General features: G+C 45.7%; 2 protein-coding genes across 4 annotated transcripts in view; one reads left to right on the forward strand and one right to left on the reverse strand.

Annotated features, from left to right (window-relative positions):
* The window catches only part of ercc5 (excision repair cross-complementation group 5), a 178571-nt gene that overhangs the window by 91019 nt on the left and 73590 nt on the right, over positions 1-13962 (forward strand). The gene's annotated exons all lie outside the window — the stretch shown is intronic.
* Positions 1-13962, reverse strand: part of zgc:172121 (uncharacterized protein LOC337599 homolog) — a 39838-nt gene that overhangs the window by 8895 nt on the left and 16981 nt on the right. For 2 of the 3 annotated variants that reach the window (XM_038817756.1, XM_038817757.1), the window contains exons 6-7: positions 11654-11859; positions 9606-9682 (exon numbers count right to left, since the gene is read on the reverse strand). In XM_038817756.1, coding sequence (XP_038673684.1) covers positions 9606-9682; positions 11654-11859 — 283 coding nt within the window. Of the gene's footprint in view, positions 1-9605; positions 9683-10224; positions 10396-11653; positions 11860-13962 lie in introns of all 3 variants that reach the window. The other variant, XR_005463124.1, reaches the window with a different exon arrangement.

The following is a 13962-nucleotide window of genomic DNA, read 5'->3' on the forward strand; positions in this document are numbered from 1 at the left end:
CACCTTTTTAATTCTGGCCACCTTCTCTCCTCATCCCTTCAATCTCGCAAAAAAATACCTTTGGCAGGAAAATCGGCAGGCATTGAAAAATAAACAGGAATCGCGGCAGCAAATTCATTTTAACCACCTGTACCCGACCCGCCAGTGACAGACGGTGACTGTCCCACCTTGCCAGATCAGCTTTCACCCTCCCCACCAGACTAGAAATGTTGTACTAGGGAGCCCCCCCCCCCCCCCCCCCCCCCCGGTCTCGAACAACCTGCATCCCCAGGTATCTAAAGTGAGTCCCTGCCTTTTGGAATGGCAGCCACCCACCCCGGCCGAGACACCACAAAATATTCACTCTTGTCTAGATTTAATTTGTAACCCGAGAAAGACCCAAACACCCGAAGTAGCTCCAGTATTCCCCCTATTAACACATTTGGTTCCGACACGTATAATAACAAGTCATCAGCATATAAGGACACCCTATGCACTACTATCCCTTTCCATACCCCCGAACTTCTTAATGCGATGGCCAATGGTTCAATCGCGAGTGCAAACAGCAGAGGGGTGGATATAGGACATCCCTGCCTAGTCCCACAGTGGAGAAGAAAGTATTCTGAGCTGATGTTATTTGTGCTGACACTGGCCCTCGGCTTTACCCAGTCCACAAATCTGGGTCCAATTCCAAACTGCTCTGGAACTGCCATCAAGTTACCCCCATTCTACCCGGTCAAACGCTTTCTCGGTGTCCAATGCCACAACCACCTCTGTTTCCTTCCCTTCTGCCGGGACCATAACCACATTCAATACCCGTGACCAGGCAAGTATAATTGATGATCTTTACTTAGATTTTCAAAAGGCCTTTGACGTAGTTCAAAAATTGTGAATATGTGTTGGATAGAAAAATAGTTTCAAAGCAGGAGACAAACAGTTGCAAAATATGGGGGAAAAATAGGTTCAAAAGAAGATACGAACAGGATATTTTGGAAGATTGATCAAGGGGTGACTCATTAATTATATGTTAGAGTGCTCTCCAAAGGAGCTGAGAGTATAATATACTGTAACAGTTGTGCTATATACTATACAGCACTCTGTTGCTAGTCCAGACCTTTTCTGGAATTTCTGGATTGAATTATATAATTTAGCAGTTTTCTATTTCACTGTAAATCAATGATCTTAATAAAAGATTGGCTCAGCTCTGGGTGTAGATACCACTGTAGAGCTTGTCAGAATTAGGAGTGCTGGAGATTGGAAATATATCCTGACATTTTTGAATATTGAATGTAGGAATACCAAGTGATGGATGCTCAGATTTTAGCAGAACTGTGGCTTACATTTAGGTTTGGTGGAAGTGAGAGAGGAGAGTCAATGGAATGGACAAGAATTGAAGGATAGCTTGTGGATAAAATGGGAGGGAGTTCCTGGTGCCTGGGTTATTTGGAAATATGGGAGTTGCAAATATTTGCAAAGTTTTGTGGTCTGCAGGTATGCTGAAATCTGGATTTTGGGTCTGTACAAGTATGAGATCAGTTGGGGGGGGGGGTTCAAAGTATGGATGTAGTGGATTTCAGGGTTTGATAGTATTGGAAGAATTGAGTTTAGGAGAATATTGGAGGAACAGAATCTGTAGATATACGTGGAGGGTATCACAAGTTGTAGTACCCGGTGGTTTAGTTAGGGTCCCCTGATTTGAGTTCAGTGGAGTGGTGTCCCATGTACACTGGACAGAGTATTCTCTGACAGGATTCAAACATATGATTTCAATTTTGGACTGAGATGAGGAGAAATTTATTCACCCAGAGAGTAGTGAGCCTGTGGAATTCACGACCACAAAGGTGTTGAGGACAAAACTTTATATATTTTCAAGAAGGGGTTAGATATAGTACTTGGGGCGAAAGGGATTAAAGGACATGGGGGAGTGCCGGGGGATAGCTTGTGGATAAAATGGGAGGGAGCTCCTGGTGCCTGGGTTATTTAGAAATATACCAATTGTTATGGTTGGTTTATTTATACATTTAATGTCCTTTTTTGGAACAGCTTTGAAATAATTCTGATAGCTGAAAAACAAACAACAGTCTAGACTTTCCGTTTTCTTTTCTGTGTCTGCCCCTAATTTCCCACATGGTGAACTTTTAGGCCATATTGGAGATAGTGCTGCAAAAGGCAATGCGAGAACATTGCACATATTATCAATCCTTAAGCCCCTCTGCCTCTCCACTTCTTCTCCTGTAAGATCCACTTTAAGATGGCTCTTTTAATCATCCTACCTAATATACCTAATACCTCCTTATTTGGCTGAATGTCCATTTTTGTCAGATTGCACTTCTGAGAAGAAGCTTGGGGCTTTTTTCGATGTTAAAGGTGCTGTACAAATGCAATTTTTCTTGGTGCCCCCCGGCACTCACCCATGTCCTATAATCCCTTTCGCCCCAAGTACTATATCTAACTCCTTCTTGAAAATATATAAAGTTTTGTCCTCAACAAATTTCTGTGGTAGTGAATTCCACAGGCTCACTACTCTGGGTGAATAAATTTCTCCTCATCCGAGTCGCAAATGGCAGACCACAACCCCTGGTTCTGGACTCCCTCGCCATCGGGAACATCCTTCCTGTATCTACCCTGTCTAGTCCTGTTAGAATTTTTAGGTTTCTATAAGATTCCCCTCATTCTTCTGAACTCCAGTGAATATAACCGACACAATCTCTCCTCGTATGTCATGTTACGAACTCTCTCACTATGAAGGCTAACATACCACTTGCCTTCTTTACCGCCTGCACCTGCATGCGTACTTTCAGCGACTGATATACGAGGACATCCCGGTCTCGTTGCACATTCCCAATCTCCATTTCGAGCCAATCAAAATATAATCTGCCTTCCTATTTCACTACCAAAGTGGATAACCTCACATTTATTCACATTATGCTGCCTCTGCCATGCATTCGCCCACTCATACCTGTCCAAATCAAATTGAAGCATTTCTCAATCCTCCTCACAGCTCACCCTCCCACACAGCTATGTGTCATCTGCAAATTTGGAGATATTACATCTAGTGCCCTCATCAGTTTCCTCCCACAGTCCAAAGATGTGCAGGTTAGGTGGATTGGCCATGCTAAATTGCCCCTTATGTCCAAAGGTTAGGTGGGGTTACAGAGATGGGGCGTGGGTAAGCTGCACTTTCAGAGGGTCGGTACAGACTTAATGGGCCAAATGGCCTCTTTCTGCTCTGTAGGTATTTACTATCTATGAAATCATTAATATACATTGTGAATATCTGGGGTCCTAGCACTGATCCCTGCCTTACCCCATTAGTTACTGCCTGTCATTCAGTAAAAGACTTGTTTATTCCTACTCCGTTTCTCATCTGCCAACCAGATTTTTTTATCCATGGTCATATACGACCCCAATCTCATGTGCTTTAATTTTACATGCTAATCTCTTAAATGGGACGTTGTCAAAAGCCTTCTGAAAGTACTTTATAGTTGAACTTCCAGTGGCGACAATGGAGTGAAAGGTCGCACATTCAGCAGCTCTCGCCCTTCGTGGTTTTATTTAATGGTTTTTAAGCCGATTTTTCAGGAAATTTCTCAACACAAGTTGATCACAGGGAGAGGAAAAGCAGATGACCCTCAATTTATGGAATTGTGTCCAAATAAGAGTTAAAAAAAGAAGAAAACAAAAGATGAGTGAAAGCAAGGCTCAGAGGCCTATGAGCACAATGGTAACGAGACAAAGCGTGTCCACGCCAGCTTACTGGTCGATGGAGCAATGGGTCGAGTACCTGGATGAGGAGTTCGCCCGCCATCGTAAGGGTGTGCAGAAGACATGACCAGGCGATAGCGTCGATTAAGGAGGTGGTTGACCGGGTGGAGGAGAAAATGATAACCCAAGGACAGGAGATTCAAATGTTGCAGGGAGCAGGCGACTGAATGAGAGGAGGAGTCCACTGCAATGGCTTTGGAAATTAGCATACTACAGGACAGCCAGAAACGACTGCTTGATAAGGTAGAAGACTTGGAGAACCGGTCTCGCAAGCAAAATATCCGAATCGTTAGGCTGCCAGAGGGAAAGGAGGGATCAAATGCAGGTACGTACGTGGGGAAGATGTTGCAGGAGATGGTCGGGGCCGATGTGTTTGACAAGCCGCTGGAGGTGGACCGGGCACATAGGGTGCTTGTACGCAAGCCCCAGGGTCGTGAGCCCCCGAGGGCCATGGATGTGAGGCTACATTAATTCCTCGACAAGGAGCGTATCATGAAGTGGGCCAGGCAGACGAAACGGTACACGTGGGAAGAATCAAAGATCCGGGTGTACCAAAATTGGGGACCAGAACTCACAAAAAGGAGAGAAAGTTTCAACAAAGTTAAGGTGGCCTTGTTTGCGAAACACATTAAATCTGGACTGCTATATCCGGCTCGTCTTTGGGTGACCTACGAGAACCGGGAGCTGTACTTCAACTCTCCGGAAGAGATGGCTACTTTTATGAAGGACAAGAATCTGGCTTAAGGACTTTTAAATTCAAACTGTGGTGGATTGAGTTTTTTTTGGGGGGGGGGGGGGAAGAAAGAGAAAAATAGTTCTGTGTTCAGTCTTTCTAATTCTGTGAGTTAAGACGCAATGTTTGGGAAGAAAGGGGAGGGGGTTTTCTTGTGTAATTTGATTCTGATTTAGTGCTTTATGTACTGGGTTACAAAAGGGGAAAAAAACTTGTTGCAACGGGGATTTTTCTTTTCTGCAAGAAAGATGGTTGTTTCTCGCATGCATAATTTTGCTCAAGCTGCTTGAAGCTTCTTCTATTGTGTTTGATCCTGTTTGAAGGTGATGGGACTGATAAGATTTGGTTAAAGGTGGAGGGGTGGGGATCTGTTGCCTGCGCATTGGGGGGTGGTGTGTTTGCTTTTGGGGATTGTTGCTTCGGTGAGTGCTTGTGCTATGTTTAGGAGGGATAGAATCTGGCAGATGGCAGGTTCGTTGACGCCAGAGGGTGGAAGCTGATGGGCCAGCTGGATAGCTAGTTCATGGGAGCAAAGTGGGGGGAAGAGCTGAGGAAAGATGAAGTTGGGGGGGGGGGGGGTACTGCTGTCGGGTAAGGGACAGCTAGGAGACAGATCAGATGGCGGTCGCTGCCAAGGGGTGGATCAAGTGGGGTGCGGAACATGGGCCAGGAGTTGGCCTGCGAAAGGTCATGGCTGATCAGCAGGGGAGGGGAGCAAGGTCCCCCCCCACCAGACTGGTTACATGGAATGTTCGTGGACTGAATGGGCCGGTTAAGAGAGCCCGTGTTCGCACACCCGAGACATTTAAAAGCAGCCGTGGCCATGTTACAGGAGACACACCCGAGGCTGGGAGACAAAATTAGATTAAAGAAGGGATGGGTCGGGCAAGTGTTTCATTCAGGACTGGACTTTAAAACAAGTGAGGGGGGGGGGTTGTTATCCTGATTAGCGAAAGGCTGACATTCGAGGTGGGGAAGATGGAGGCAGATTTGTTCTGGTTAGCGGGAAGCTAGAGGGAATGGCAGTGGTGCTGGTGAATATATATGCCCCAAACTGGGATGATGTTGTGTTTGTCAGGAAGGTGCGAGACCTTGACTCGCACCGGCTGATTTTAATACTGGTGACTTTAATACGGTCCTGGACTAGAGATTGGACTGGTCGAGTTGGAAAAGGAACTGCGGGGGTTCATGGAGTGCATGGGAGGAGTAATTTGTGGCGATTTGAGAGACCAAAGAGCAGGGAACATTCATTCTACTCCCATGTACATATGGTGTACTCCAGGATAAATTTCTTCGTACTAGATTAAACACTGTTAGCAGGGGTTGAGGACACCGAATACGCAGCAATTGTGGTTTCAGATCACGCACCACACTGGATAGAACGACGGGCAGGCACGGGAATGCCACAGCGCCCACAAGATACACGGCTATTAGCAAATGAGGAGACCCATGTGCGAGTGAGAGACAATTCGGGGGTACATAAAGATCAATGACAAGGGAGAGATTGCAGCTGGGGTGGTACGGGAGGCACTGAAAGCGGTTATTAGAGGGGAATGTATTCGAATTCAAGCCCACAGGGATAAAACTGAGCGGTCGAAGCTGGACAGGTTGGTAGGATAAATCTTACAGGTGGACAAGAGATATTTGGAGTCTGCAAATGAGGAGCCCCTGAAGGAGAGTCAGAGACTTCAAATGGAGTTTGGGCTCCTTTCCACAGGAAAGGTGGAGGGTCAGCTGAGGAGGGTAAAAGGGGCAATATAGGAACATGGGGAGAAAGCTAGCAGGATACTGGCACATCAGCTGACGAAACAGGAGGCGGCGAGAAAAATAGGGAAAATAAAGGATTTGAGGGGGAAGACGGTGACGGACCTGGGGGCGGTGAATGAAGTGTTCCGGGAATTTTATAGCCAGCTATACAAGTCGGAACCCCCGGTTGAGGAGGAGGGCATGAATCAATTCCTGGGGAGGCTAGAGTTCCCGAAGGTAAATGAGGAGCTGGTGGAGGCCCTGGGGGGCCCGATTGGGCTTGGGGAGGTGATAGAGGGACTGGGGGCGATGCAATCGGGTAAAACCCCAAGACCTGATGGGTTCCCAGTGAAACTTTACAAGAAGTTCTCTGGGTTACTGGGGCCGCTCCTGGTTAAGGTTTTAACGAGTCCAAGGAGCTGGCAGTACACCCCCAACGTTATCACAGACATCAATTTCTCTCATCCTGAAGCGAAACAAGGATCCGAAGAGCTGTGGATCGTACAGGCCAATTTCCCTCTTGAATGTAGATGCCAAATTATTGGCAAAGATCCTGGCCATCGAATAGAGGATTGTGTCCCAGAGATAATTGGGGAGGATCAGGTGGGATTTGTAAAGGGGAGGCACCTGACATCAAACATTAGACGGCTTCTTAATGTAATTATGATGCCAGCGGATGGCCGCTAGGCTGAAGTGGTAGTCGCCATGGATGCGGAGAAGGCTTTCGACTTGGTGGAGTGGAAGAATCTATGGGATATTTTAGGCAGGTCTGGGTTTGGGCAGGGATTTGTGGAGTGGGTCCGGTTATTGTACCAGGCCCCGGTGGCAAACGTAGGAACTAACCGAGTTCGGTCGGAATACTTTAGTCTATGTCGGGGGACAAGGCAGGGATGCCCGCTCTGCCCATTACTGCTTGCCATGTCCAAAGAACCCTTAGCAATGGCCCTAAGAGCAGCGAATGCCTGGCGGGGTAAACGGGGGGGGATCTCAGGGTCTCTCTCTATGCGGACAATTTGCTGCTTTATGTCACAGATCCGGTGGGGAGGGGGGGGGACCGGAATCATGAAGGTAGTAAAAGAATTTGGACGATTTTCAGGCTATAAGTTACATATGGGAAAGAGTGAGATGTTTGTGATCCAGGCACGGGCAGGAAAGGAGACTGAAGGAGCTACCTTTTAAAGTGGTTGGGAGGAGTTTTAGGTATCTGGGGATTCAAGTGGCCAAGGTCTGGGGGCAGCTTCACAAGAGGAGCTGGAAACTGAACTGTGGGAAAAAGCCTTGAAAAGGGTAAATGCATCCTCATCCTGTGCTAGACTTAGCTTGATTCAGTTCAAGGTAGTCCACGGGGCCCACATGACGATAGCCCGGATGAGTAGGTTCTTCAAGGAGGTGGAGGACAGATGTGGACGGTGCGGGTGTAGCCCAGCCAACAATGTTCATACGTTTTGGGTATGTCCGAAACTGAGGGATTTCTGGCAGGGATTTGCGGATGTTATGTCAAAAGTCCTGGAAGGTAGGGTAACTCAGTCCACAATTGCAAATATTTGGGGTGTCGGAGGATCCGGGGTCAAAAGCGGGGGGGGGGGGGGGGGGGGGGGGTGAAGAGAAGGGAGGCCGATATCCTGACCTTCTCCTCCCTGGTGGCCTGGAGATGGACCTTGGTGCGATGGAGGGACTCGGAGCCCCCGAAATCAGGAGTGTGGGTCAGCGATTATGGCAGGGTTTCTCAGTCTGGAGAAAATCAAGTTCACTCAGAGAGGATCAATACAGGGATTTGCCTGGAGTTGGCAGCCATTCATCGATTTCTTTTTTAAAAATATGAACGTCAGCAGTAAGGGGGTGGGCGGGGGGAGGAAAACAGGAGGCATGGTAAAGTTAAATAAGGATAGTGGATTCAGTATATGGGTAACTGGGGACAGGGCAGGAGAAGTGGGGAATGTGGTTTATTGTTTGTTCTTTTAGGGGGTATTTTGTGCGTCGACCCGCACGGTTGTTTTAGAAATGCCAACATGTTAAATTGGGAATATTATGAAAATTACAAATGCTTCAATAAAATATTTTCTAAAAAAAAACAAAGTACTTTATAGTTACTTAACCTGTGGGGCTAGAAGTTTATTTTTTATTTTTAGTATATCTTAAGCTTTTCCAAAAGTTACATGCTGAAAAGGGTATGTAGCAAAACGAAGGGGAGCAAAATCGATGAAGAAAATAGAAATGGAATAAAAACACATACCCAACCTTTTAAAAAAAAATAAATTTAGAGTGTCCAATTAATTTTTTCCAATTAAGGGGCAATTTAGCACGGCCAATCCACCTAACCTGCACATCTTTGGGTAGTGGGGGTGAAACCCACGCAAACATGGGGAGAACGTACAAACTCCACACGGACAGTGACCCAGAGTCGGGATTGAACCTGGGATCTCGGTGCCGTGAGACAGCAGTGCTAACCACTGCATTACCGTGCTGCCTTTCCAACCTTTTAAATGTACAAACTTTCAATGCAGTGGAAAGGTTATCCCACGTCAATACACTTTGTTTTGGTTTAAGTCAAAGGCTTGAGAGATTGATGAAGAGGTGGAGCTGCCTGTAACAGTGTTGTGAAAGTTCACCTTGTTCCTGCAGGTGACCGTTGTAGAGGAGCAGCAGATAGATAAAGAGAAGTCATTGCTTGCAGTCTCAGGTGGGAATGGTACTGTACAAGAGCAGTCCTACAGACTGGTTTAATTTCCCTCCATTTCACAAATCAGCAAGGCTGTTAATATGCCAACAACTCTCAATCCCCTTCTCATCAGATAGCAATTCATCTCCATTTCAGAAGTGTCAATTGATCTTGAATTACAAGTCTTAGAACAGTACAGGCCCTTGTCCCACGAGGCAAGTTGTCGTGTTAAGCACACCGAGATACAACGGGCTGCAACTGGACGCAGCTATAACTGAAATATACTCCAGACCTTGAAGTTACTTCAATTTGATTTATTGAACCTGTCACACAGTTAGCTCAGTTCTGGGAGTTCGACTCTCTGCTAACTTAAGTGTGATTACTCGGTCTGACTGAACCAGACTAGCTCTGAGCCACGTGCTGTAGGTGTTATGTGATATATATACCTGACTCACTCTGTAGATGTTCCCAGTGGAAAGAGGCAGAGTGCGAGTGCCTCGTGCCTTTTATAGTGGGTAACCACCCCCAAGTGTTCTGCCTGCTGATTGGTTATGTCCTGTTCTCCTGTGTTCATTAGCTACCTGTCTGTCTCTCATGTGCATATCTGCCTGTCTGTATCTCATGTGCATATCTGACACAAGTCTTCTCTGGGACTTTTAAAAATTAAGATTAGTAAAGGCACAAAACATTTAATTGTTTCCATTACAAATCCTGAAAACTTACCAATCCATTTAGCCCCAAGTTCTTTCCATTCCACTGCAAATTTTGCAAGTTGATTATCGACTGGCTTGTTTTCCCAGCTGCAAGAATAAAGCACAAGAAACACAACATTAAGAAACATGTTGCCCAGGCATTATATAGCATACAAAGCTGTAGAAGATTGATTTTCAATGCAGTACACAGTTTTTTCCAAACTACTGACCATTGTCTCCCAAATATAGAGGTTACATAATAACCCAACAATCCATTTGTAAAACAGAATCAATACCTTAATAGCAACTTGAAATGAGGTAAGAAAAACAATATGCTACGTGGAAGCAAATTCCATTTCATTCCGGGTTAATTACAGAAAACTCTTCCCATTGGTTTGTTATTTCACTGCTTATATCATCCTACTCGTTTTATTGAGGTTATTCGCAGTTATTGTGTCTCTTCCCCTCCTTTCAATTATGGGTAAAACATGCAATTAAGAAGCCCTGCCCCAAATTTTCAACCCCCTCCTAAAGAACAACAATTTACCTGGAACAACGCTACAATAGAACATTGCAGCACCAGAGGAGAGAATTCAGCCGTTGTGTTTTTGCCAACCCTTTGCTAGAGCAATAAAATTAATCTCACTGACCTGTTCTTTCCCATACCTTTCTCTTTATCCAGTCTTGAATTAAACGAAGCATCAGTTTCTGTATCAACCACTCTACGGCAAAGCATTTCATGCTGTAACTGCTGAAGAAATTTCTCCAAAACACTTCTTGCTCACGATAAATTGATGGTCCCCTTGTCACTGACTCACAAACTAGAAGAAATAGTCTCTATTCACTGTTAAACCCTTCATAACATTAAAGCTTCTGTAATAACTTCTCTGCCTTTTCTACCCGAATGGAAATAGTCTCAGAATCTAAAGTTTCTCCACATAACTAGTTTCCAAACCCTGCCATTATCTTAGTGAATCCAAACTGCATACTTTAAATCCCTGTCTATAATAAAGTTCCCAAAACTGCAGACAGCAACTGTGGCCGAACCAATGTTTTGTGCACATTTATCATTACTTTTATTCTCTGGCCCGAATTTTAGAACACAAAGTGCTGAAGGCCTTTACTTTTAGATTTCACTCAAGTTACAGATTTGGGTTTGCAGATATTTACTCAATGTTCGGTGGCGTACGTTTTTCCTTCAAGTGATCTGGTTGCCTGGGTCTTGCAGAAATTGTTTTTCACTGTTTTACATCTACTAGTGGGCAGCAATTTTCATGTTCTGGGCTGGCTCAGGTACCAGCCCAGAACGTATACCTGTGGCAGGTATACATGTTCTTCAAAGGTGGACCGAGGGAACAGTAGGCAAGGCCTCAACTGATTCTTTTGATTTTTTAAAAAGTTTTTCCAATTAATGGGCAATTTAGCATGGCCAATCCACCTACCCTGTACATCTTTGGGTTATGGGGGTGAGACCCACGGAGACAGGGGGGGAGAATGTGCAAAATCCACATGGACAGTGACCCGGGGCCGGGATCGAACCCCGGCTTTCGGTGCCGTAAGGCAGCTGTGCTAACCATTGCGCCACCATGCAGCCCAGCTGTTTTACTTCACAATGGATAAAATATAAGAACGTCTATTACAATGAAGTAACAGTAGCTCAAGTTCTGGTTGCACTTATATATTGCTGTGACCAAAGAATGATCACATCCACCCAGCTTTGTTTTTCTATTGATCCATTCAGCTGGAATTCAGTCTTTTATCGATAATCAGACTTTCAGATGAACATCAATTCCATAACACTAATAAACTTTGATCTCTGTAACATTTAGAAGGTCACTACTATTGGAACACTGCTATTGGGGTTGGAATCTGCATTGCAGCCAATCCAACCAATGGCCCAATGTAAAGCTAAAGATTTTGAATAACTATCAATTAATATTTCTCAATGTGCAACTGATGTAAATGAACAGGATTAACACATTCAAAGGGACAGAGGGATTAAACATCTTGCTGGATTAGGATTATAAAATGAGACATTTGTACAAAATGGTTCTACAATTGTTGATTTAAATGACCTACCCTGCATTAGAAGTCCACATTTCTCCACTGTTGGGATATACAATCCATCCTCTTTCTGATCCTTTATTTTTGTTGGCAGCTCTAAGGAGTGGACTAACTAGGTTAGGGGGGCAGCAGTTTAATCCCACAGCCACCAACTGGTCAGATTCAAGTGCAAATTTTACTGCGTCATCAAACCTCTCTCCATGAGAAATATATTGCTCATCCTGCAACATAGTTTGAAATAAGGATTAGAAAATACATCAAAAAGTTGCACTCTAAAGCTGTAAGGATCCAAACTGAGTCCTGGTAGCACTAATAGGTAAAACTGCAAACTCCAAGCGAAGTAACAGAAGAGATTAAATTAGTTATTTTAACTATTGGTATTTGGTAGCCATTTGATAATCGCCCAATCAATTTTGAACAGATGTTTTGCCACAACTGATCATTTCCAGGCTTTATGGGTGGCTTGCAGGCCAATCCAATCTGGCCAACAGAAGTTCCAGGGAGAAGATCCTGTAAATTGTGCGGGGTTGTGAGCCCGAGGCCGTAGCAGCCCACAGAATTCTTGCGGCGTTCAAAACAGGGCTCTGTTGCTCCTGCCCCACAAATAGCATTTTGAGACTTGTCGTTCCAGGCTTCCTTCTCTTGCCAACCGATTTTTACTGAGCTAAACATCAATGGCGTTGGCTCAGCTTAGTAGGCCATAAAAATTGTATCAGAGATTACCGATAGCGGCTCGGAGGTGAAACGTCGCACACGTGGTAGCTCCCGCCTAGGGCCATTCCTGCCCAGTTAACAGTTTGGGGAACAGATTGATGCAGTATGATATAATAAGATCCCCTCTTGTCAGTGATGTCTGTTGGACACCAGGCAAAAATCAGGCCAGGGATCCTCGTCAGATTCAGAAGGTCCTCAAGCCACAGAAGAGGAGAAAATGGTGGAGGCCTCTGTGGCGTCGTTACCCCCTTAGTGGATGACCGAGAAGTTGGTGGACTTCTTAACAAGCAAATTTAAGAAGAAGTGAAAGCGGTCGCGGAGGATTTGGTGAAGGCGATTAAGGGAGCCGTGGCACCTATTTGGGCATTCTTGGACAGGATGGATCAGGTTAGAGGTTCAGAGGGTAATGAAGGTGGAGGAGGCGCTCACTGACCATAGAAATCTGATTGTCTCTTTGGAGGCAGAGATGGCTTTGCTGGCGGAAGAGGTGGAAGGCCGAGGTCGATGATCCAGAGAATCGCTCCAGATGGCAGAATTTAAGAATTGTTGGGCTGCCGGAGGACCTGAAAAGGTACAAACACCACAGATTACATATCTAAGATGTTTGGAAAGTTGGTAGCGATGGAATAGTTCTGACCCATCCAGAGTTGGACCGAGCCCATCGTTCGTTGAAGCAGAAGCCCAGGTCGGGAGAGCCATCATGGGCAATCATAGTCGGGTTCCTTAGATACCTGGACAAGGAGCTGGTTCGGAGAAGGGCGAAGGACCACTCCAATGGTGGATGAGAGGTCCACGCCATCAGAATATACCAGGACATTGGGCCAGAGCTTTTTTTTTTTAATTTAGATTTCCCAATTAATTTTTTCCAATTAAGGGGCAATTTAGCGTGGCCAATCCACCTACTCTGCACATCTTTGGGTTGTGGGGGCGAAACCCACGCAAACACGGGGAGAATGTGCAAACTCCACACGGACTGTGACCCAGGGCCGGGATTCAAATCCAGGTCCTCGGCGCCGTAGGCGACAATGCTAACCACTGTGCCACCATGCTGCCCTCATTGGGGCAGAGCTGACAAGAAGGCGTGCGGCGTTTAATAAGGCTAAGGTGGCACTCGATCAGAGCAGCATGTGATTTGGGATGGTGTACCGGGTTTGTCTTCGGGTCACCTACAATGACAGAGACTACTATTTCAATGTGCCAGTGGAAGCAAATTACTTTGTTAATATACATGGATTGGGGGGGGAGCCAAAGTGCTTGAGGACTATGGTCTTTATGTTTGTTCATTGTTAAGTTCTTCTGCACCTGTATTTTTGTGGGGGATTTTTCTGTGGGATTGTTGTAAAGTGGAGGAGGCACAGTGTTGTTATCGGGCTTGTTGGTGGGGTTGTATTTGGGTGAAATTAGGGGTTAATTGTATTGTTGGAGTTGTTGGGGGTAGTTTGCTGATGGTTTTTGTTTTTGAACTGGTTTGATGGGGTTATGGTGGCCATCTTGGGAGGGCCTGGAGCTGGCGCAGGATGAGGCCCTGCTGGATTGCCTCATTGCAGGGGGTGGGGGGGGGGGGGGGGGGGGGGGGGGGAGATATGGCTGATCCTCGGAAGGGGGAAGCA

The sequence above is a fragment of the Scyliorhinus canicula genome, chromosome 14 (genome assembly GCF_902713615.1).
Source record: "Scyliorhinus canicula chromosome 14, sScyCan1.1, whole genome shotgun sequence".
Lineage (NCBI taxonomy): Eukaryota > Metazoa > Chordata > Chondrichthyes > Carcharhiniformes > Scyliorhinidae > Scyliorhinus > Scyliorhinus canicula.